Consider the following 26,217-nt stretch of genomic DNA (forward strand, 5'->3'; position numbering starts at 1 on the left):
TCAATCAGTGCCAAATTCTGCTACCTGAGAGTGCATCTGGGTAAGAGAGTAAATTAGAGTAGAGAGACAAAGAGAGAATGAGAGTAAGGTTATGTCGCCCCTGCAGCTTTTTCCAGTCACAGTGAGTCAGGGATCGCAGACTTTATGATGCAAAATGCAAAGCTGGCCAGAAGAACATGTCTAAATGGAGGATATAACCGGTCAAACATAAAATATATCCAAAAGCTGAAGAGAAGGTTCTGTGTAACAAACCATCTGCCGCAGTCAGGTTATTTAATTGTGGCTTGTGGCTAAAGGCAATTATAAATGCTAAGAAGTTTGTATACTTGACACTGATCTGCAGACAAATTGACAACATTTTCACTGAGAAGATTTGCATGCATAGTAGGGGTAAAAAAAAAAAAAAAAGCAAAAGTTCAACATATACTACTGTAACAGATACAGTAAAATGATCAATAATGTATATTTTATTATAAGATATAATATGTTTCATACTGAATTATGCAGTGTGTCCTGATATGCAATCCAGGTGCCAGGATTGTGCCATGTTCATTAACAGGTTAAGAATCAGTAAATCAGGAGCTGGTTTGTAAATTTGGATTGGTCTATCTTAAATCTTTATCCAAGTTCATTTACAGCAATATCTCTGAAAGGTTGCCATAACATTTAGGACCCCTACTTCTGTCTTTACTTTTATATTTTGGAACTGTCAAAAGAGCTTTGTCCATAGATGTAAGATTTAAACTGGGGCCATGCCAAACTCAGATTTGTCATCAGCATTGAGACATCCAATATCTAATAAGGAAAAGGGATTGAGGGAATTTCTAAAAATGTAAGTAGTTCACAAACAACCATGGGCACAAATATAAATTCTTGGCCCAATGATGACAGTTCTGAAACAATAAATATCTATAATCCCTGGCATGTTCCACGGCCATGTCTATTTCTAGGCCTCCTGAATCATTCAGACGTTTTTTTAAGAAGAAAAAAAAAGAGAATAGAAGAAGGCCCTTGCCACTAGCCTCTCTTGACCCTTTCCGTGTTGTTGACCAGTGCTTATTTCCCTCTCCACTCCCCTCTATAAGATCTCTTCTAACTGGTTGTCTTCACATCACCACTATCTTTTTCTCTGCTTCCGTCTGTCCTCAGCTCCCCTCTCTTTACTCCCTCCAGATGACTCCTTCCTGTGTCTCCTCAGCGACCTCAACATTTATACCTGCCCTCTTATCCCCTCTGGCCCTTCTCCCCTTTCCTCTAAGCTTGTCTATCTGCTCCCACCTGCTCCTTGGCTGCAAACCAGCTGGTGAAACAAATGGACAAGCCTTCAGGCAGCTGGGAGAAAATTCCTTAAGTCTGGCTTTCTCTGAGGAGTTTTAGTATCTCATCTCCTCTTTCTCTACTGGCAAATTTACGACTTCCAGTCTCCTGCTTCTGACCCACAGAAGCTCTTCGCTATCCTCTCCTCTCCTCTCGTCTCAGCGCTCCTCCTCCTCCTCCCTCCACGGAGATGGTGATGACAGCAGAGGCTCATCTTCCAGGCTACCCTCTGGTCACTGTCTCCTCCTCTGACCCCTCTAACATGAGCTTAATCTCTCCCTCAACCCATCCTTAATGAAGTCCTAAAAAGATTCCCATGAGCAGACTTAACTTCTGCCCTCTTGAACCCTTCTCCCCCTCTTGAACCCTTCTCCCCCTCCCGGACCATCGCCGCTGATCTGCTCTACTTCCTGACTGATATCATCAACCCTTCCCTGACATCTGGCTGTGAACCATCTGTCTTTGAGTCAGATAGAGCCCCTGCTCTTGTCTCGAAACCTTCTCTTGACCCGTCTGACATCCATTAGACACTGCTGTCAAGCCTTTCTTCAGCACTCCTTGGTAATTGCTGTGTGTAGTTTTATCCATACAGAAACTGGACTTGTATCTAATGCAGCCATTGTTAGTCCGATGAAAGACTAAAAATTAAATACTGCCAAATATTGAATTATTTTTATTGAAATTATGTTAATTTCTTACTGTGAGAGTCCAGATTAATTACCTTTTTTAAGGTAAGCTATAAAAGCCTGTGACATACAGCCAATAAGCTGTTCACAACAGAATTACCATCACATGCCTCTGAAGTGTAATCAATATTATAACGGCAATTTAGGAGCAATATGAGAAATGTTTTATTTCATTTGCTAAATATAAGTAAATTAATAAGAATTAACTATTTTAAACCTTATACTGTAACATTTCTCTGAAAATTACAAGACTAAAAGTCTACAGCCACGCTCAGCAGCTCTGTGAGCACAGTGCTGCTTTGAGCTAAATGCTAACATCAGCATGCTAATATGCTCACAGTGACAATGCTAACATACTGATGGGGCTAGAGCTGTGGCTGATGGTAATGTCATTAGTTTTGCAGGTATTATTCATAAACTAAATAATCGGACCAATTAAAGATTTGACCCAGTGATGACACTAGATGAAAAGTCTAAAGTCTGGACCAGTGCTGACTGTCGGGCCAACCAACAGACAGACTGACAAACAGATCATTGTGCCGCTAGCGTGGCTAACAACATATCAGACAAACCACAGGACGCATCTGATCTGTTGTGGATGAACAGCTAACATGGCCACATGGATTTAATATGAAAGGCAACTGTTGCCTGCCGCTTTATGCGTACATAAATGTTGCAATCCCAGAAATATGTGTTGTGCTGAAATAATTTCTTTTTCATCCACAGCCAACTCAAGCCAACTCAAGGCTCTGTTGTAGTTTTGTTAGCCCTCCTCTTGTGCCAGCCGGATATGCCAGGAGACTGTGGGCCCCGCAGACGGACTGGCAAGTGGACCCTCTACAGCAGTGATGCTTAACTTAAGGCTTTTCTTATTCAAAATGAAAATAAATTGATTCACTGTGGGAATTGTTTTGGTTTGCTTGTTTATACAAATTAGTAAATGTTCAATAAAATCCCTTGGATGTTCCCAAGGAAGTTGCATATTAGCTTTCTATGCAGTGTGCCGAAAGCGGTGCCACCTGATATTCACTCTTGGCAAAGATTGTGTGAGGACAGAAAACGTCAAAAAGGTTGACAATGAAAATGGGAAATTCTATGAAAAGTGATTATTCGTCTTTATTTATTTACATATAACTATATCTATATAAATTTATTTTGCCTCATACCAATCCTAAACCACTGTGTTAAACCTGCCAAATGACAATTGCTGTATTCAAGGCTGCTAATGTCAGGCACCATCCACCGTCTGGTAGGACCACAAGAAAAGTCGTCTCATTCTGCCACATCAATTAACCTCATGTTTATTCATTTTATCTGATAAATATTATTGTTTATTAGTTGGCCCCTGGCCCCAAAAGAGGCCCCTTGGGCAGAAAAAGTTGAGCACCTCTTCATCTATGGGTACATAAACTGAGCATAACCTCTGTCTTTAGCACCTCTCTGTTAAGTCTTCATAAATGGCTCCTGTTCTCTTATGGTTGAGTCAGCTCAAGACTAAACCTTCCATAAACAGCAGAACAATGTCTGGCCTTACAAGGTAACTGTATTTGTTGTGCTGCTATGAGACCAAACCAGCACTCTCTGCTGTAGCCTGGATGTAATAAAAAAAGAGAAAGTGGGCCTACCTTACCAGGCCTTTGGTGATTCCTAAACCCCTTGATCAAGTCCATCTCATGGTGCTTTTGGGCATCAGATAAGATGTGTGCTAACATTCCTCTGCTGAAGCAAAGGGTATAAATGTGACTGATGTTTAACTCCATGGCAAGGTTGGGTGTGATAGCACATGGTCGACAAATGCAGACTGAATCATAAAAATAAGGCAGAGGGTTAGGTCTCGGTCACACCAGCGTTTTATAATTTCAGACAGAAATCTATTCATTTCTGCAGAATCACCATGATAAGGCTTCAACCTCCTTCAATTTTGAAAATGTAAACTTGTGCCAATTCATTTAAAGTTACAACAGCAGAACACATCTTTCACAACTTACAGCCGCTACAAAGATGCAAGCAAATACATAAACACACCCTCTGTAGCACTAGTAGGCCTGTCAGCATGTAACACAAGTCCCACAAGTGCCATCTGCAGTGTGGGACTAGACCAGTCGTTCTCAAAGTTTTTCTAGCCATCATTAAAATTCTAGGGGAACCAGAACTATTAAAAAAGGATCCAGAAGTTGAATTTTAGTAAAATACAGGGCAGCATGATAGCATCATCTTGTTTGTTTATTTTCGCTACATAAATCATCTTTTATTCTACTCCTTACATACTTTTTGTGTGGCCTGCCCTTCAATCTGAGAACCACTGGACTTGATTAAACTGTCAGACTGATGTACAGAGAGAGAAAAAAGAGACTTTTTAGATTGCTATTTTTGTCAGCCCACACGGAAATACTACATTCTCATTTATTTTATGGGCCGCTGATTAAATAAAGTTACTGAAAATGCAGGGCACAGACAGCATCCTAACATCCTGTAGATACATGCTATGTCACTGTTGTGCTGCAGTTACTGTTTATAGATAAGGTGTTCAGAAATGTCACATGACATGTACTGAGTTATGGGATGTTTCAGTTTCTTCAGCTTTGGTCAACTTATCTGCCAGTCATGGGTTCAGGACAGCATGCTTTGTGGTTGGCAGTTAGCTCCTGATGTGAAGCTTACTGTTTTTGTTCTTATTTCTAACTTGTTGTGAAGCACACAACTTTCACAGGGTGTATCGTGTCTCCTGCCTTACTATACTTCTGCTTTTAGTCCAATCTATTCTTTTGTTAACCACAGGTTGTAAAAAGCCTCATCTTGGCACAGTTATTTTATGAGCAGCTTTCTCTGTATTGAACTGCAACACTTATCCAGCTCTTAGAACTGTGTTGTCTGTTCACATTTCCTAAATGCTCGCTTCCCCTAACTGCCATAATTTGTGGTTAGTTATGTTATTGTCCTTTTTAGGCATTCGGATGTTAGCAGAATGGCCTGTAGGCATCATTATAGTGAGTACAAATATACAGACTACTGAAATATACTGACAGCTGCTATTTGCTGTGCTAGCTATTATACACAAACACCAGTGTTGGGCTGGTTGCTCAAATAAACTGTACTTTTCTCCCCAAAATTCAGACCTAAAATCAAGTTTTGTTCGTTAAAATCAGAGTAATGTAATATTTCCAGCTGCTGAATTTAAGCGTTTTCATCTGCCAAGCTAGTTCCCTCCACGATTACAAAAATGAATCCAAGGATGTGATTGAATTGTAAGATTTCAAATTAGTAGAGAGGGGTTACAACAAAAGTAAGACTGTAACTAATAATCTTTTGGTTAGTTACTGGGGAAAGTAATATTATTGCTGTAATATTATTACTAGTAATGAGTTGCCCAGCACTGATGACACATGCTGTGTATTTCCGTTATTGACAGACTGAGAGGCTCTGTGCATTTGCTGTGAACTGGTGTGTCACTTTTCCATGAGCATGACCCTGATTTGCTTTAGTCCTCGAGTACATCATTTTCATGACTGACTGACATATCGATGTGCATGTGCATAAAATCAAATCACTTGCCTGCCCTTGTAATACTAATGCGGCTCAGGGAGGAGTTAAGGCTGTGAAGCAAAAGTTGCACTGCATAAATCATGTTTTTTAGCTGTTTGCCTTGTGGGGGCATCCAGATGAAGACCTAAACTGGTTCAGGGACTTCTGACTCAACCCAAGACTCATGATCCTGTTTTTTACTGACTTCTTCTACTGACTCTACTACTACTTTTTAGTTGGTTATTTTTTCTTTATTGCAAATAGGAAAAGACGTAATGCATCACCCCAAACAGCTGCCAGTTTAAAGGATATGACTGGCATATTTTTTATTGTCACCTCCATCTCTCAATACTTTCTGACTTCCCTAACCTGTTGGTGGCCTTAAGCTGACTGGTTCCTACTGAAGATGTGAATCTCACAAACAAATAGTATATATATATATATATATATATATATATAAATTATTGAATCTTTATATATATATATATAAAAAGATTCAATAATTTACTAAAACAGCTTGGCACTGTTGTATTTAATCTTACACAAACAGGAGTAAATAGTGCTTTTGTTGGGGACTATTTTCAGCAGCAGATTAGAATAGAGTTATAAGCTACAGTATATCAGCCTTTAAAATACACTGCAATTCTACTGTTTCAGATGTTTGTGAAGCCACGGAGCTTCCGGGTCCCGAAAGACGGTTTATAATTTTCAAAGAGAAACAATCTGGAAGAATATTCCATAATATAATGGTATTTCTTGATAAATCAGGCTGTCCACGACGTTTGGAGGACCAACACTGATTGCACGCACACAGCTGGCAGACAATCCTTTTGGTCCTATCACTGGATTTGTTGACAATAAGACAAATATAAAACATCACCAGACTTATTCTTTCAGACTCAGAGGAGGAAGGAAGTATTATTGTTTCACTGACTGGGTTAAGAAGGTCAATCTTGGCCACACAACTGGCAGCAATGTAAGTTAGTATTGTAGGTTTTTGGACTCCTTTCTGGTCAACTATGAATATTTAACATTACCACTCAAACTAGAAGATGAGAATATTCTTCATACTCTGTCCTGAACAGCGTGACCAGAGTAAAAATCCTGTAGAGGTTAATGCAATAACTGAAATTGTGAATCACTTCTTTTTGATAGATAACTAAGCCTTATATATCAAATCCTAATTTTCATTAACATCAAGAACGCAGCTGCAACCATTTCCCAATTTGTCTTCTATTTATCTCCATTTCCATGGTGACCCTTTATTTCATGACCCCACTTAAAAACATGATTCATTTCCAGCCTCTGTAAGTCCTTTCGTTGTCATATGTTCCATTACTTCACAAAGATCACAGAGATACGATTTCAGAGAAGCAATCCACCTATAATTAATAGGCTTACTGGCTTCCAAATTCTGGGCAATCTGCCCTCCTGCCATACTTTATTACACCAGTCTAAAAATGCCTCTAATGCTTTATCACTAACATGGTCGAACCTAACCTTTTTGATCATTTTAGCCTTGATTTATCCTCATCTAATAATAATAAAAAATGCATTTATTACAGACTCCCACTCCTCAAAAAATAATAAACTTTCTTTCCTTGTTGCTTCCCATCCATTTCTTTCTGCTTTAGACATGTTCACAAGAGTATAGTAGAGCTTTGTCTTTGTTTGTTAAACAGAGCTTATTTTCCCAACCCCGATTCCCAAGTGGTCAAATCTGAGAAGACCTACAGTAACCTTCAGCTCTAAAAAAATGTCTTGGCAACTTTAATACCACCCACTGTTGTTTCTCCATCTTTAAAGGCCCTACCTGGGATCTTAGTGCAGCCCTTTCTTTGTGTTTTTCAATTATTCACAAGATGTTTCTTGCTTTGGAAGCGCTAAGCAGCAAAAGCAGAGACCAGAGGATAATCAAACATTCAGTTTCATTCTTTTAATGGTAACTACCTTACTTGAAACTCTAAACTCAATATCCTGTTCAGGGGTCGTGGGGAGCTGGAGTCTCTCCCAGCACACATGAGAGAAGAGTCATGATACACCCTTGACTTGGTCTTGGTCACCACCTTTCTCTGGACCACTCTGAAACCTCCTCTCAGCTACAATCCCTACTGCTAGCTAAGCACCTTATTTACCCCCACATTCAGTCATTTTTAACTGCCCTCTCCCCACCACAGTCCAATTACCCATACCCTGATTGCCAGCTATCCCACCAGTCCCTACAGGCCACACTCCAGTCAGGTTTCAAAATAATACAATCAGCCAGTTTAATTACAAATAAATTAAAATCCAACCATAAAATGTCATTAAGTTGCTTGTAAAGGGGGGATCGAAAGTAAATTTGTTTCCAGCTTCTCAATTGTGAGTATTTGTTTCTTTGTTTTATATTATAATTAACTAAATGCATTTGATTTTGGACTGTAAATTTAATTAATTAATTAAAGGGCCAGTGTGCAGGATTCAGTGTAGGAATCTAGCAGTGAAGTTACAGATTGCAACAATTTGAATACAGCTCAGCCTTTCAAGCATGTAGGAGAAACTACAGTGACCATAAAACACAAAAGACCCTACCTGGACCCAGTGTTTGGTTCGTCCATTCTGGGTTACTGTAGAAACATGGCGGTCCAACATGTCGGCCTCCGTTGAAGAGGACCCGTTCCCTCTGTAGATCAAAACGGCTCATTCTAAGATAACAAAAACACAACGATTCTTATTTTCAGGTGATTATACACTAATGAAAACATAACTACGAATAGTATTTTCAATTTCTGATCCTAAATGTTACACACTGGACCTTTAAGAAAAGAAAAAGCACAGGTGTAACTTATGATATTAATGTATGCATTTCCAGAGTCCAGGTATAGACCTTTTTCACAGCAGCCATTTTGACATAAAGTAGTAGGGTAAAAACATTCAGGTAAAACAGGGGTGCTGCTACTGCGCATGTTGGCTCAGTGGAAAGGCTCTGCTGCACGAAACAGAACGTAGCCTTAATTAGGATCATTGGTAACATCTGTATTTGCCCTATTTAATATCAAAATGGCTGCTGTGAAAAAGGTCTATTGTGCGCGCTCACTCAACGCTGGGTTTACGCTGTGGTTACCAGTATTAGCTCCACCGTTGCTTTTCCTACTATGACGAGTGAAAACATCTGCTGTGAAAATGACCTGTTTGTCTGGGTCTATGCACCTCTAAAGCACAATATTCACTAAAATGTCAAGGGGCTTAAAATGTCTCCGGCATTATTACCTAATCTTATTATTTAAGTTTGTGTAGTTTTGGGGCTCACATGGTGCATGCTCCTAAATAAATTTGCGTTTAATCAAATTGCCACACACTAATTGATACATGGCAAAGTTGGGGTCAGGCAGGAGTACTAATTAGAGGAACTGATTGGATTCCTGGGCTCTAGAAAAATTATAATTAAGCTGCCATGTAAAGTCTGTTGTTTCCACTGATGGGTACTTGATGGCAACAGCATACATAGACAATCCACAGAGAATGGGAAGGTTAGGGAGGATCAGGTTTGCAGCTGGGGCCCCTTAATGTGGTCCTGCAGTGTGGCTGCTTTGTCTTTCCATGTCAAAAGGATTGTAATGCACCATGAGTTAATATATTAAAGATTTAATTGAGCTGAATAACTTAACTACTCAAAAGTAGCTTTTCTGGTAAAAAAAGCAGCTGATGAATTGAAACAAATTATATTCTTTATTTTACTCTTCTTATATTTGCTTGGTATTATGATCTTGTGATCCTCAGGTTAATAAGGGTAATGACATAAATGTATCTTATATTATATTCTGTGAGTTTTATTACATTATTATCATGTTTCATGCTTCCCTCGTTACGATCAACAAAGCCCTACAGTAGCTCCCTATCGGGTTTTCTTCAGAAAGAATATACTAAAACATCATAATGGATGTTTTGTTGTAATTCAGATATCAGTATTGATCAGATTGTGGCATGAAACCTTTGAACAACATGTCACTGTTAATCATATTGATCTATTGTTTAAGTATGCTCTGCCCACATGTGCAGCAAATGGAATACTAAACACTGATGTCTTACAATGTGACAAAAAAGCTTCCAGTGACAGAGACATTCATATTGATCACATTGACAGAGGAAACATGGAGACGAAAGAGCTCGATTTTGTGTTTAGGTCTGCACACACATAGCAGCTTATTCATGTGCATTAGAGCTGCAATATGTTGATCGCTGTTTCCCAAAGCCCTCAAATATCTTGTTTTGTCCACAACCCAAAAATATTCAGTTTACTGTAACCAGAAAATATTTGACAAGCTGAAATCAGAGAATTTGGACATTTTTTTCTTAAATGACTCAAAACAATTAATCAAACTAGTTGACAAGTAATTTAATAGTTGATAACTAATTGATTTATCGACTACTTGTTGTAGTGCTTATCCAGTATATTTATAAAGCAGATTTTCAAGAAACAAGTAGGCATTCAGGGCACATTAGATTATAAATTACATTTCATTACATATATATGTACAATCAACATCAAAACATGTAGCACATCAATAAAGAGCAAGCAAAAGACAGCTAAGGTTTCTATAGCAGAGATTACATTTCAGTAAGTATATAGTAGGAAATTCAAATGGCAGGTGATAAGCAAGCTTAGATACATAAACATACATTGAATATTTGAAGTAAATGATATTACCCACGAGGAAAAGAGTGAAGGGTTGATGATAACATTGCCTTAAGTTCAGAAAACATGACTGAATGAGACCAAGTTCCCAGGACTTATCTCTTGTGCTCTGACGGGTATGATAGGGCAGTAAATGAAGGAAATTGGAAAGAATTGAAGATTTCTTCCATGTGTACCACTGTTGTTACCTACTTTAATCATTAGCTAATACAAAGTCTGATAAAACCATTGTATGCCACCTCCCTGGCAGTAAACAGACGACAGCAAGATAAGGTTACATTTGGCACATTTAGTTGTGAAGTTAAAGGTGTGGGGTGAGACTGCGTTGAATAAAGCAGCAATCTCATCTTTCTGTAGCTTGTTGTTAAGTTACAGCTAAAGGGTAATCCTGGTTTCACTCCTGGCCTCACACTTATTTCATCCTGTCCAGGTCCTCTATTGGAAGCTAGCAGTTTTGGGGAAAAGAAAGATTTTATTTGACTGTTAGCATTTGCATCCTCTAGCTAGCTGTTAATATAAAAAATAATTCTTGACGCTTGGTAGAAAATGTTCATTACTTGTTTCTACTCACTATAAATTGATTTCCCTCTACATTAAACTGGACTTACTGGACACTTTTGGGACTAATTAGCAAACAAGCCACATCTGGGCCTGTTGTTAGCCTAGCAACGAGCTGCAAACTACTTAAAAGCAGCATGAGGGGCTCACTAGCTCCATCTGCTGTTGTGATGATGAGTAAATGTTGTTTTAAGGCAAAAAAGGTATCTGTGTATTTGTTTTCACACCATGGTTCGGTATCCAAACGGACTGCCTACACACTCAGTGATTCACACCCATCAACGCAGTCACTGATGCCATATACAACCATATATTATCATATACACTGTCAATCATATGACTGTCAACTGAGTGTTATTCAGTTGTTTAATAGTGACATACTTTCTGTGATGCCGCCCAACAGTACACCAGCTGAAAGATAGCCTCTGAGCTACCATTTAAACATATATTAAGCAATATAGTTCATGCAATGAGGCAATATTTAGAAATATAGACTCTCCTTTTAGTGCTGCCAGAGCAGTTTCCTCTCCCTCACATCACAGTGATGCACCATTTCTGTGGCATTGTACAACTGTGCCACCTTGTGGCTAACATATCCTTAATGGTTTCTTGTATAGTTTTATATGTATGTTTTCTACTTCTGTATTATAGACCAGATAATTCCAGGAAAAGCAGGTATTGTACTTATTATAGTGCGATCCCATTCACTGACTCTCAGGAATTGCCCCCCTGAGACGCCACTGCTCATACTAGTGGACTACAATCCTCATGTGTAACCCTAATGATGTTATGTTGGACTTCCTAGTTCTAACAACAAGTATCCCATAAGACCCATCTTCTCTGTTCCACCCTGTTAGGCAGTGGTCCCAAATTACTAATAATATTTGACAGGAAAAAAAGAAAAAGATGAATTTAATTGAAAGAACACGTTCAAGAACAATAACTGCATGTTTCTCATTTGTTTCTGTTGTGCAAATGAAACTTGTAAGTTAAAGTTGCCAAAAACTGCTGAGTCTTTACACACCAAAGAACACAAGGCTCTCCTGTTAGAGTGCCAGTGAACCCAAAACAAGACAAGTTTCAAGTTTTTGTTGGATAAATCTTGATAGCCTTGCTAACGTTTATTCACAGTTTTGAGTTTTCCCATAGCAGAGAAAAGCACAGGTGGAACCAATAACATTAACGACAGCTCAGGACATTAGACGCCAGGTCCCAGCTCCCACAGTTCTGCTCAAGTGAACTCCAGTGTGATCAGAGGGAGGGGGGCATTGTGGTTGTGTCATGCATGGGAGCCTCACCTCCAATGAGTGCTCCGGGGCCCGTGTGCAAGTTCCAGCTGATCACCCTGAAGCGCTCCCTCCACCCATGTCTATGAATTATGCTGGTCTACAAGTGGATTCTGCCGCATCCTTCTTTACTGTGAATTGACTGCACAGTAGATAAATGCGATAATTTAGTCAATCAACTGTATGAAAGTGAGCTTTCTTAATTGAGCATGTGAACAATTATTTGTAGTTTTATTTATTTATTTTTTATAAAGCTGAATGGAGTGTGGACCGGTACCTGCAGAGGTGCCATGTCACCTCCTGGGCACTATCGAGGTGCTACCATCTACCATCTCTCTACATTTGCAAGTCCTGAGCCCTGTGTGTGTGTGTGTGTGTGTGTGTGTGTGTGTGTGTGTGTGTGTGTGTGTGTGAGGGAATTTTGGGCCTATGTGTGTAAAAATTCAAGCGAAAAATGAATTTCCCCATTGGGGATTAATAAAGTAAAAACTCTTTTTCATCAGATATGCGCAGAAATATAATGTTTTAGGTCATACATAGTTTATGATTGTGCAATTTTATATGAGCTGTTGTCACTCATGCACCAAAAAAACATTCATTCTTTTGAATGGAGGATTTCTTTGACAACTTTTGCACAGCTGACATTTTGGCTTGTCTTCAGGTGTCCTAGTAAGCCATAACAATGTGACAGTGGTGGTTGGATGCTCTGACATTCAGGAGAGCTGGATACACGTCAGTGCAATCACAAGCTGCAAAATCAAACAAAGGAGAAAAGCGAGCAGACTGGTGATGGTGTGAAAGTGATCTCGTACATTTGGTATTTTTGTTCTCTGATTTTTAACAGTTAACTTCACACTGAAGCTCGGACAAAGCACAATGTGAAACCACTCTGGTGTTGAAGTCACGAGATAAATATTATCCATAAGTCTGTTTTTTGAGGCCCAGCCTGCAGGTTTGTTTCCCTGTGCTGGTACTTGGGCCCCTCTGCAGTGTTTCCTGATTCAGATAGATATGTAGACACAGGGAAAAGTACATAAGACACAACTGTGTCTGTTTTGACCACAGGGCACTCAATCACTGCTCTGTTTGCCAGAGACAACTCCAGTATATTCCCACACTATGTAAACTAGTATATGTTTGAGGAATGGACAGCTTCAAGAGATCAATTTCTTGCACTCATCTGCAGTGTTTGTTTGTGGTCTTGCTGCCCTGGGATGTGATCGGCTCTGTGGTGTGATTGTGTTTTAAACACCAACAGGTTCTTGCCAGGGCTGAGCACAGATTTCAGTCTGGGTGGACATAGAAGTAAATTGCGCTACACAAAATCAAAATCTTGACCTTTTGGAGCTATTAGAAGGCCAAAGACTCCTCTTGGGTTTGAAATCAGGAGTGAAATCAGCGAGTGTGACCGAGCCTTAATCCCCACAGAGCACTGGCCTCATTCCAGTGATTGATTTTCATTCAAGTGAATATTGATTGTCCCCATTTAGAGATTTCAAGCAGCCATTTGTAACAGTACCAGTCTGATAACTCTCCCATCTCAACTCCCTTTATACATTTAATCTTTTCAACACCGTCCAGGCTGTTAAATTTCAGCAGAAGGCTAAGGTGGTCACAGTAATGGTTTGGAATTTTTTCCGTCTTCATTCAGCCTTTTTGATGTGGAACATTAACACAACACAAATCACATGTTTATGCTTTGGCTCCCTGTTAACCCTCCATAATTTAATTTGATGCCTCCCCCACCCTCCCTTTCTGCTCTGGGGATAATGCACACCTTTTTTTAAATTCTACAGTGCTGTATTAGATTTACTGTTCGGATACAAACTACTATTTTACAGACAAATACATCAACATCTTAGGTTGACAGTTATATTGCTTTTAAATATAACCTATAATCTGTGTTTTTTTTTACTGAAATCATACAGTTTAAATCTTTTTTATGTTATTTAATATACATGGCTTCTTACCTCATAATCTTTATAAATCATATGACCTATCATTTTCTTTTATTAACAAACAGTTTTTAATTTCTCTGCTTCCTCTCTTATGTTCTCTCCTCCCCACATCATCGGCTGTGACAGAGCACTATAACCTTGGACATAGATGTCAGCATTATAATGATAGATAAAGCTGCAAGCAGCAGTTCACTGGGTCGAAGCAGTCCGGAAACGCTGTGACATATATGGTGAAAAATGTTGAAGGTAGGTGGGTGTGTGAAATCTAGTGCAAATTGGATTTGTGAGAACAGTGAGGTTACTGCCATAGATCTGACAAGAGTAAGGCAGATTAACTCCAGGTTGGAAACATCCTGTACACTGCACTGCAAGACTGTAAGCTATACCTACAATTCAATACAATAGCCTTCAATAAACCAGTTACCACTCACAGATGAGATGGATTTTTTTTGTATTTTTTTTTTTTGTATTGTTTTTTGTTGATGAGTGCTTTAAGCCATTTAATTACAGGGCTTAATTACTTAATTGCTCTCTTAATTACAGTAGTTTATAATTAGGGTATTTGCATTTACTATAAGGCAGCTGTTGCTTAGTTTATATACACTGAGCTATAATTGGGTTAAAATCTAAATGGCTGTTTTCTGGTTGTTGTATCTGTAACCACGCAGTTTATTACAGGTTTTGCATCCTTCGGCAGTGTATCCAGTCTATCATTACATTGTTGCTACAGAAACCTATAAAACCTCCATATGCACAAATTAAATAGAGAGTAAAATACTGACCATTGCTCCCATATCATTAAAAAGTGTTTTGCTGTTATTGTTGACTTTGTTAAACTAGTGAAAATGTAAATATTAAGGTGGATGTTCTGTTTTTCTAGAAATTATTTTCTCTTGCCAGGGCCCACTGTACACTGGACCCCTGAATGAGCACCCAGGACACCTTAAAGGTACATCTGGCCAGCCTCACATACAGTACAGTACATAGATTATATTTCACTGGTATTTAAGGTATTAAGGTGTTTTCAATTCTTCTGTCTAATTAGACCTTTAGTCAGGTTGAAGTTGGGTGGAGCTGTGCTGGAAACTATGTGAAGTCTTATCTATACTATATAAGGTAATAACAATGATCATGGTGTAAATGGTCCCGTGATTGAGTGAGGACTGTCAATCAAGTGCAGTCCATCAACGCAGTCTAGAGAGGTCTTATCAGGCAACTTAAAAAGCACCTCTGAGGGTGGACAATAATATCTTAGTAGCAATACCTCCATCATGCATTACAATTTTACTTACATCTAAGTAGGAATAAAATAGTGTTAGCATCAAAATATAGGCTACTTAAAATATCAAAGTACTCATTATGCAGACTGGCCTATTAAACAATAATGTATATTATTGGATTATAATTATTGACGGATTAGTGTGTAAATCATTTCAATGTTGCAGTTGGTAAATGTAGGGCTGATTAATATTGTTATTTAATGTAGTGAAGTAAATGTACTATTCATGCCTCTGAAATGTAGTGGATTTGAAGTATAAAAATGAAAACACTCAAGTAAATGACCTCAAAATTGAACAAAACATATTTTTAAACAAGGTGAATAATATAGGTAATATTATCCTTAAATATCTGTAGCTCATTCGCCTGAGTCACCTGAATCCTACATTGGTTTCCTCGTCCTGCAGAGACACCTAGTGGACGCTCATAGTACTTACTGTATATGTGTACAGAAGCAGTATAACATGACATGTATAACATGATAACTGTTTACCATCTATCTTTTTAATTTCTATTGTGCCCTCGGTCAAACATTGGCCTTTTGACTAATAATTAACACACAAATAAACACTCCTGGAAAAGGACAGGGTTGTGGTGATGTCGGGGGCTTTTTATTTGTCATAGACTTACAGTAAATGATAAAATATTTCCATCTTGCTGACCCTTTCAGAGATCAAAAAGAAGTCATTCCAATATTTTATGAGCTCAATAATAAAACTTACTCTTACAATAATGATCAACTCTATTTTACTTAACAATTTTACAAGTGTTTTACAAAAATAAATAAAACCAGACAAGGCAGAATAAGGTATGAGCACAGAGGAAGTAAAGACAATGAAATTGATAAGATTAAACAATAGGAATAAAATCAAATCAAATAAAACCTATATCATTCCAAAAGCTTTAACAAAGAGAAAAGTTTTACGAAGAGATGAGACTTCTGTGTGTCTGAGTTCAAGTTAGTCATTTGAGCCTCTGCTAACACAAACGGCCAAAAATGTCTTCTGACACTGAAATTTGTGAGTGAGATGTGTTATCAAAAGCTGTAATTATCAAATATTCTTACTTTTACTTAACAGAAGTTTTAAAAAATCAGTGTGAGGGGGCAGTGAGAGGGCAAATGAGGACTATGTAACAGATCTTTTATGGGTTAACATACAGTTACTTATTGCTGTCAGGAGGCAGCAGCTCAGTTGTGTTTTTAACAAGAACTCAAATGTGACAATATATGATATAACTGCTTTATTTGTGTTACCTAACATGGTATGTGTTTGAACTGAACTGATCTGAACTTAATTGAATGAGACTGAGTTGAATTTAGCTGCAGTGCTGATGGAGTTTCCTTTATTTTAAAGGAGCACCTGTTTCTTTACTCGTTGGTTGATCATTAACAGCATTATTTGCTAAAAGCTTACCCTCTTTAACAGAATAATTTTCACATCCAGTCATGTATCATTTGGGTTTATTTGCGCATTTAGATAAACTTTCAATCAAACATAATATCTGGTCATTTATTGGATAAACACACTCTCTGTCTCTCCTTCCCAGCCCCCAAATGCTTTCCCACACTCTCTATCTCTCTCTCACACACATAAACACACCTCCAACAAAGGTACATAAGTGTCTGTGCAGGTGCTTCAGTCAAAGAGGAGCGACTCCAGCAACACTCCTGCCCTCTGGTCCCCCTCTCAGGAAAAATGTCTCGGGATTATTTTGGATTCTCCTATATAAGGAGCAATGCAAGAAACGGCACGGGCACCGTGGCGCTTAACAATGCAGCAGATATCTCGGTTATTGTGATTTACTTTGTGGTTGTCCTGGCTGTCGGAGTATGGGTGAGTTGTTCAGCCTTTCAGTTGACCATTTAGATCCTTCTTCCCTGTGAATAGTTAACTCCTCACCAGTTTTATAGCTGTGAGCGTTCTAGTTGGTTTTAGTTTATTCTGAGAAAATAAAATAAATTCACTAAGTCATGAAAGTAAATGTAATGATGATTTAAATGTTGGAGAAGTGATGATAGTGTTTATTTATGTCCTGATAAACACTTTTACCAATAAGGGCTTTTACCTTCATAGCAGCACTTTGGAGTGTACTGATGTTGTGCAATCACAGCATCTTACTCAACAACCTGCTTCACAGTACTTTTATAGCAGAGATCAGACTATTTTTACATTTCACAATGAACAGTCAAATTAAATTAAATTAAATTAATTTATTAGCAGTACTGTTACTCTGAGTGTGTCATTGTTAAGTTTAATGTTGCGATTTAGTTGTTTTCTTCACTCTTTTGGTCACTTTTATAGCATTTGTGTATAAAATAAAATGTAATGATTAACAGATGTGCAGTTGAAGACTGTTGAAACAGAGACTCTGTTGTCTGTTTTGCACAAATGGCTTTATGGATATTCTAAAGTGTGCCCTTCTCCTGTTGCAGGCTATGGTCCGCACCAACCGATCCACTGTTGGTGGCTTCTTCCTTGCAGGGAGGAGTATGGTGTGGTGGCCGGTGGGTATTGCTCAGTATAAGACAAAGATTCTCTTTCATGCTTATCAATATTAAGCTCTGTTCTGAACTTCCAATCTGACAGCAATGAGGGGCCATTACGGAGGCAGAGACACATGCTGACTGATAAGTTTTATTGTTTCGTGCTAGTTGGTAGTATAAAATATGGTGCATTGTGTCATAATGGAGGCACTTTGTGTATCATCAGGTTTTATTAGATTAAGTAAATGTGTAGATCATCTATTACTTATCTATTTTCGTAACTATGTGTCATACCCAAAAGAGCATAGTCAACGGGAATCTTTAATGCATGTGAATTGCCCCTCTTTGATCATCTGTTCAATGCCTTTATTGTTATCAAATACAGCCCAAAAAATAATTTAGTAATTTATTTATTATGCCTGCAAATAATTAATGAGAATAATTATGCCCTCCGTAGATTGGAGCGTCACTCTTTGCCAGCAACATTGGCAGTGGCCACTTTGTAGGAATCGCTGGGACTGCTGCAGCTGCAGGGATAGCCATTGGTGGATTTGAATGGAATGTGAGTAGATGTGTCTGATGTGCTAATTACACTGTTATCACTTCTTACACCAATGTTTCTCTAACCTGTGACACAGATGTTATCGGTTATCTGTCAGGTGAGCTGATAAGTCTACGGATAATGGAAACTGAAGGGCAACAGAAGTCAACTTATTTTCATAGAAACATTTTCACCAAATGGAGGCATGGATTATTTATTGTTTGTGTTCTTGCTTGTTGATTTGTTTCAGGCTCTCATAGTGGTCGTCATTCTGGGATGGCTATTTGTGCCCATCTACATCAAAGCTGGGGTAAATAGAACACACAGGCCACAAGTTGGATGTACAAAACACACGCACATATTCATGTCACCTATCCAAATATGCCTTCATAACCACTGTAAACATATCTCCTAATTTACAGTTTATTGAGTAATTAAAATATATCTTATTTGTTCCCATGCATGATTTATTTCCCTGCTAAAATAGGAGTGGGAGGTCATAAAAACAGCAAGATTAGAGGGGAAAAGTAAGTTAAACTGGCACAAAAAGGGGCATCCTGATAGCTCACATGGTGGAGCTGGCACCCCTTGCAAGGCCCTTGCTGCAGCAGCTATAGGTTCGACTCCAACCTGTGGTCCTGTGCTGTGTGTCACCCCCCTCTCCCCCCTTTCCTGTCCATCTTCAGCTGTCAGAAGATATCCCTATTAATTAAAGGCAATAAAGAAAACAGGAACAAATTAAAATCTCATATACTGTGGATGTGTTTAGGTGGTGACCATGCCTGAGTACCTGAAAAAGAGATTTGGAGGACAGCGTATCCGCATCTATCTCTCTGTGTTGTCCCTCTTCCTTTATGTTTTCACCAAGATCTCAGTAAGTCACAGTGACACCACAACTTACCTCTCAGTGACCCTCTCTCCACTTTCAACATTGTACCTGTATTCTCCGAAACTGAAATAATTTCTCATCTCCTGTCCACTCAGGCAGACATGTTCTCTGGTGCCATTTTCATCAACCAGGCTCTTGGGTTGAATATTTACCTCGCTGTCATCATGCTACTTATGATTACTGCGCTGTACACCGTCACAGGTCTGTCCACTCAGGATGCACTCACTTCCTTTCCCACTGAATAGATCACTCACAAGCTAAAGCCAGAAGTCTTATCTTCTGTATAATGTGAATGGGGGTAAAGTCTTCTCAAGGCCACATGTAGACACAAACACATACTCTTTTCCTGGCTAGTTTGTCTGTGGTGTGTTATTGTGGTTAATCACCCATGGAAAGCGATAAGCAGGAAGTTCCCATCTGCTGCTGTTTTATAATAAAACATCCACATCTAACAAAGTTGATTTGTTTTTATTCTCTCCATCAAGTTATATTATGTACATTAGTGGCAATAAAATGTGTTGACTTTGAATGAAAAATGTGTAACGTCACGTACTGTATCTCAGGTGGCTTGGCTGCAGTGATCTACACAGACACCTTACAGACCATCATCATGGTTGTTGGATCATTCATCCTTATGGGCTTTGGTAATAAGCTACTCCTTTTTTATTGTTTGCTAAATTGTTATGACAAGACTAATCCTGTTTGTGACAGGAAATTGTTAAAGAGATAAAATGACTGTTAGTTAGTTCAACCTGCGCCCATGTTCTCAGCTTTCCATGAGGTGGGAGGCTATGAAAGCTTCCAGCAGCGCTACATGGAGGCTGTCCCTTCGATCACGGCTAACATCAGCGCAGAGTGCTACGAGCCTCGGGCAGACTCCTTCCATATTTTTAGGAATGCAATTACAGGAGACCTGCCGTGGCCTGGCCTTGTGTTTGGACTCACCATTCAGGCCACCTGGTACTGGTGCACTGATCAGGTCAGTCAAGCCAATAGGCAGTGCTGTTGGAGGCGTGACCACTGTGATTGTGGGGATACTTTACTTGTGCTGACTGAACAAACCATGGCCATCAACACACATATACAGAATTGATTCCCACACATTGTACACACATTTATGCATCTTTATCTTGCCTGTTTTCGCCAGACTCGCTCAAGCGGTCTGAGGTGACTTGCTGTAAGAGGACAGGCATGCTTTTAGTTAGACCCTAATGCACTCCTGGAGACTAAGATAAGATTAACAGCCTGAGTAATGCTGCATCTAAATGAAAAATCAGATGCTAATTCAAATGTTGACATCCAGCACACACATAAACACATTATGGCCCACCTACTTAAACTCTGTTCAGCTAACAGAAGAGAATACTTACCAGCAGGCTTTTTCCAATTGGCTTCTTTGGCCTAAGTGTTGTATTTACTCTGCAAAATGTTTTAATCTAAAATAGAGAGAATAGTTAAGAGTCCATTAAAACCATTTTTCCATCCATTAATATCCCATTTACTTTTGATTGTATTATAGCCCTACTGATCTTTTCCCATCTGTCACATGTTTTTCTGTAGGTGATTGTCCAGCGTTGCCTCTCAGCCAAGAATTTATCTCATGTTAAGGCAGGCTGTATCCTATGTGGCTACCTGAAGCTGCTGCCCATGTTCCTCATGGTTTTCCCAGGGATGATCAGCAGGATCCTCTATGCTGGTGAGTGTGTTGTGGTTTCTAAAGTTTATAATGTGACTGCCGCAGGCTGAAGCAAGCTCACTGACTGAAAGCACTATAGTTGCTCATGCACATCTTACCACAGACATAATGGTGGATTTAAACATTTCCTGATTTGATTTATTCTAGATGTAGTGGCATGCGTGGAACCGGCTGAATGTCAAAAATACTGCGGTGCCAGTGTGGGCTGCACCAACATTGCTTATCCCAAACTGGTGGTGGATCTCATGCCCAATGGTAGGTTGCTAAAGCCCTTTGTCTTATGAGCTGAGAACCCAAGCAGCAGCTTTTTTGTCCAAGTTATTTCCCCCATTTCAATTTTATATTCAACCTATTTCAGGTCTGCGAGGTCTTATGCTGTCAGTGATGCTGGCCTCTCTGATGAGCTCACTTACCTCCATCTTCAACAGTGCCAGTACTCTCTTCACAATGGACATCTACACCAAGATTCGCCGCTCAGCCAGAGAGAAGGAACTCATGATTGCTGGCAGGTAAATACAGGTTCAGTTTCATATGGTTTCTGATGATGAGAAGTCACATGTGCCTAACTGCCACTATTTTCACATGTGTGTGTTTCACTGTGTATAGAGTGTTTATCTTGGGCCTGATTGGTGTGAGTATAGCATGGATCCCTGTGGTGCAATCAGCCCAGAGTGGTCAGCTCTTCGACTACATCCAGTCCATCACCAGCTACCTCACACCACCCATTGCAGCTGTCTTTATGCTTGCCATCTTCTGCAAACGTGTCAATGAGCCTGTGAGTTTCCACTTCAATCATCTCCTTATTTACACGTTTCAGGTTTAAGTGCAATCTACTGCCTGTTCGATATAAACAATGACAACCAGTGACAATGCTAACAGGCTGATGTGAAGCAGGTACAATGTTTACTGTGTAAACCATCTCAGTTTAGCATGCTATCGTTCTAGCAATTTGTACAAAGCAAGTACAGCTGAGGCTGATGGGAATCAAAGTACTGGACAAATTTAAATTTGACATGATGATGGCACTAGCTGAAAAGTCCAGGGGTCTCCAGACTGATTATAATCCATCCTGATGGGCACTTAAATCATCTGGATTCAAAGTGGTATATAGTGACAGACATTGCCATCACTAAAGCCATGGATGAAAACAGTGAAATTAACTTTTGTGTGTGGTCAAATGCAGTCCATTATAAACATCTTAAGTAATTACTGCCCAGGGGTCTTTGAGAAGATCTTTCTTTTTACTGCCTCCTCCGACTACTTGTGTAATTGGGTGTCGCCTGACCATAAAGCAGTTGAATAACATGAACATGTGTTATGTGACCTCATGTGGTGTGGACATGGACCCCTGCTGATGTGATTCTTGCTCTCATGATCGTCTCTCTCATTAGCATAGGCCAAAAACAAAGAAGTCAGGCACACCATCAGCTGATCAGTGTTAGTTAGCAGCACATTCATACGATTACCAGTCACATTCAGACAAGTCAGTGAGGAGGTTTTAACCTGACACACACTCATGCTGCTGCTATTACTGCCTCATCTCTTCAGATTCTTTCTGCCCTGTTTTCTCGTGAATCATATTTGCGATGACTTGCCTCGTAATCTGCTATATGTATATTTAATGTCTTGTAAGTGTCCATATATTCCTGTGGTGGTTCTGTGGCCCAACAGAATCTATTGCATGCTGTTTGGGTTTATATAGCTATGCATCCTCAAGAGAGGAGTATTAATTACAACCTTCTTGCCAGAAGAATGGATACTAGTGGCTTGACTTTAGGAATGTTAATGTTGGTTTGGTGGGACGGTCTTTCACTTGACTTCACTGGTTCAGACTGAAATATCTCAACAACTACTTGATAGATTGCCACAAACCTTTTCAGAGACATTCATGTTTCCCAGAGGGAGAAGCCTACCAATTTTGGTGATCCTCTGACTTTTCCTCTAGTGCCACCAGCAGGCTGACATTTGTGGTTTTGAGTGAAATATCTCCACAACTATTGGATGGATTGTCATGATTTTTTTTCATACCTTAACTTTTCATTTAGTGCTATCCACAGGTCATTTGATTTTGTCCAATACTTTGTGTTACGTTTATGACCATATACCTTAACACTAACTAAACAATTCCCATCAGCCTTAGATGTACTTGTGTGTACTATGTGTTTTGTGCTAATTTGCAAATGTAAGCATGTTAATACACCTAAATTAAGATGGTGAACATAGTAAACATTGCACTTGCTAAAAATTCTCTACCAATGTACAGCGTCACAGACTCACAGACTCTTGTTAATACAAATGTAACAGTCTAAACTAACAATTTTTCCTACTTTTTTCCTTTGTCAGGGTGCATTTTATGGCCTCACAATTGGCCTGGGTATCGGCCTGTCCAGGATGATTGCTGAGTTCGCTTATGGTACAGGCAGCTGTGTTAACCCCAGTGACTGCCCCACCATCATATGTGGAGTCCATTACCTCTACTTCTCCATCATCTTATTTGTTGTCTCCTGTGTCCTCATCCTATCTATCTCTCTCATGACCAAACCTATCGACGACAAGCATGTACGTGACCGCCTTGAGATGAGAATGGATAAATCATTAATTTCACAAACATGACCATTCACTGGAAGACATTGGAATAACTACCGTCATAAATAATTAGTTTCAAACCATGTGTTGTGTTGTTTGTCTAGTTGTATCGACTGTGTTGGAGCCTGAGGAACTGTACGGAGGAGAGGGTGGACCTTGAACAGGATGATTGGATTGATAACCAAACAGATTCCAACACTATGGACATAGATGGTAATCAGCAGACATACAGTGTAGATGCATTCACAAGTCTATACACACACACACACACACACACACACACACACACACAAACACACACAAGCAGATTTTCTTCATTGCCTTTTTTCTATTATGTCACAGAATCAGAGGAGGAGCCAGGCTTCTGCAAGAAGGCACTGATGTGCTTCTGCGGCCTGGAGCAGGAAAAAGCCCCCGAGCTGAGCGCAGAAGAGCAGGCAGAGATGCAGAAGAAGCTCACAGACACCACAGAGGTGCCTCTATGGAGAAACGTTGTCAATGGCAACGCCATCATCCTCCTATGTGTGGCTGTTTTCTGTCACGGTTTTTTCGCTTAAAGAAACTCGACTGACCCCAATTGCTCTCGGATACTGGAATCTATATTTAAGTGACAGGATATATGAATGTACTTTATGACCGGATGAGCTGTTGCCCACAACTCTCTGAAATAAGATAACTCACTTGCAGGCCTTACTCTACTGTGTCGTAATTACTATACATACTGTACCGTGTACTTCTCCAGTATATAAATATTTTTTTGTAAAGTATGTGCCTATTTAAAACTCTACTAAAATATTTCAATACTGTATACAGGTCTAGTGTAAAAGTCTTCAAGGTATATACTGTAATCTTTGCCATTTTGCAGCTGAAGTAAACCACACTGTAATATATTAACACATATTACACTTAAAACACGTTAATATTGTGCACATGTATTTTCTGCACATTGTCTCGACCCTCTGCACAGTCGTAGGTCTTCCAAATTTAACTATGAGTTTACTTCCTTGTCTTTACCGTTGCTTTTGTCATTGTAGGTATAATGAAAGAGGGCAAGAGTGGCTGTGTAAATTAGGACAGCTTATAAATGGAGATGCAGAGTGACTCACGGTTCACCTGAAAAGAGCGCACGCCTGCTGATCGTAGTGGCGGAAATGTATTATTTAATTTGTGATAGCAGCCACGAGTTCTTGTTCATGTTAACTTGATAAAATAATCAGAACTCTTTCAGCATCAGTGTGTGTAGAATTTGATCTAAATGATGTCTATTCCTGTTCAATTCAATCACATATTCTCACTCAACACTGGAAATATAAATGTTTCGTTATTATCTTGTGGTCTTTCTAGTTCACATGTAAGTGAAAGTGATTCTTTTGTTTTAACTTAGGACACTGCTTTAAATCATGAAAAATTAGTGATCACATGATAAACAAAATGCCAGCAACTTACCTGTAATGTATGACAGATCAGGGTTTTCTGAGATAGAAGACGTTCAAATTCCTGGTAATGACTGTTTTTCTACCTCATTCTAAACCTTGTTTTTCTCATTATGTGGGCTCAATGTCCATGAGTGCTGTCACTTTTTAAAATCAATGCACCTTACTGTTGTTTTAGGCGTTAATGAATAAAAACTTCTCAGGGAACAATGGTTGTGAATTACACAGAGCACTGTCTGACTCTCTTTACTTCCTTCTGGTGGTTCACTTATCGTTCCAGCTAAATATGTAAGATACTACTTTGTTCTTTATTTTTTTGCACATTGAATTTCTGGGTAAATTATATCTTTTATGTACTTAGTAAATAAATGCTGAAGGGCAAACACACGATCACTTTTTAATTCACCGCAAAAGAGTCGATCGCATTATGACACATATTATCTCACTCTTATCACCAACTCTGTGGTTAATGTACACTTAGCACTAATGTAGGCCTTGAATATGTGCACCGCTGTTGAATGATTTATGATTTCTGCCTTGGACCTGCATGCTATGCTCTCTGCAGTTTTATGTCTTATGCCTGCCTAATTCTCCAGAAGTTACATATTACTTTATATCTGTTTGAATCATACGTGATATGATTCTGCTGGGCCGTGTGGTGACTAAGTGTAGCAGTCAAAGGTCAACATGGAGGCTTGTCTCGCTCTTAACAGTCATAAGAGACATTTTCGTTTTTAGTGCTAGTACCAAATAGCCATCTGGCAGACACTTTTACCCACAGCGATGAGTAATGGAAGGAAGAGACATTTTGCATGCAGAGGATTATGCCAGTTAGCCACTGTCTGAAGAAGAAAAGCCTGAATGAAATGAAAGCACTGATGAAGAAATCCTTTTGTATGTCTTTTTCTTGTATATGTATGTTCTTTCCAGCTTTGTTAACCCATTCTGCTTGCTAAGTTACTCTGTTAACTGTGGAGTATGTATACTACTACCAGTCTGAGAAAGTGGTTGAGATGTCTCACTCCATGGGGCCCACACAGTAGCCATTTGAGGTGGTGATTTTCAACATGTAACATTTCAACACAAGTGTGTTAGCAGAAGGTCCTTTTGAAATTGGAAATAAGAGTTAAAAAAAGATGCATAATAACATTAGAGTATGAAGTAGTTTGTTTAGTATTTGTTGTCCTGTCCTCCCTTGAACTAAGTCTTATAATTATAGGGTCATTTGATTATCTCACAGATAAATGATCAAATAACTATGTAAAGGTTATATCAGCCTAAACACCCATCACAGTGCAATATTTATA

The 26,217-nt window shown here is 39.1% G+C and overlaps 1 protein-coding gene and 1 long non-coding RNA gene across 2 annotated transcripts; both read left to right on the plus strand.

Moving 5' to 3' along the window:
• Positions 1-1,624: 1,624 nt before the first annotated feature.
• LOC127370891 (uncharacterized) lies at positions 1,625-2,909 on the plus strand. Its single transcript, XR_007886307.1, has 2 exons — positions 1,625-1,878; positions 2,730-2,909. It is a non-coding gene; the product is annotated as an uncharacterized LOC127370891 (long non-coding RNA).
• A 13,991-nt stretch (positions 2,910-16,900) lies between these two features.
• On the plus strand, positions 16,901-25,135 carry slc5a1 (solute carrier family 5 member 1). The gene is made up of 15 exons (XM_051413350.1): positions 16,901-17,115; positions 17,715-17,786; positions 18,223-18,327; positions 18,557-18,616; positions 19,076-19,180; positions 19,291-19,396; positions 19,759-19,839; positions 19,966-20,174; positions 20,756-20,891; positions 21,039-21,146; positions 21,250-21,400; positions 21,498-21,666; positions 23,235-23,450; positions 23,582-23,690; positions 23,820-25,135. The coding sequence occupies exons 1-15, from the start codon at positions 16,978-16,980 to the stop codon at positions 24,032-24,034; spliced, it is 1,980 nt and encodes a 659-aa protein (XP_051269310.1). The 5' UTR covers positions 16,901-16,977; the 3' UTR covers positions 24,035-25,135.
• Positions 25,136-26,217: the final 1,082 nt, after the last annotated feature.

This window comes from Dicentrarchus labrax, unplaced genomic scaffold (assembly GCF_905237075.1).
Source record: "Dicentrarchus labrax unplaced genomic scaffold, dlabrax2021, whole genome shotgun sequence".
Taxonomy (NCBI): domain Eukaryota; kingdom Metazoa; phylum Chordata; class Actinopteri; family Moronidae; genus Dicentrarchus; species Dicentrarchus labrax.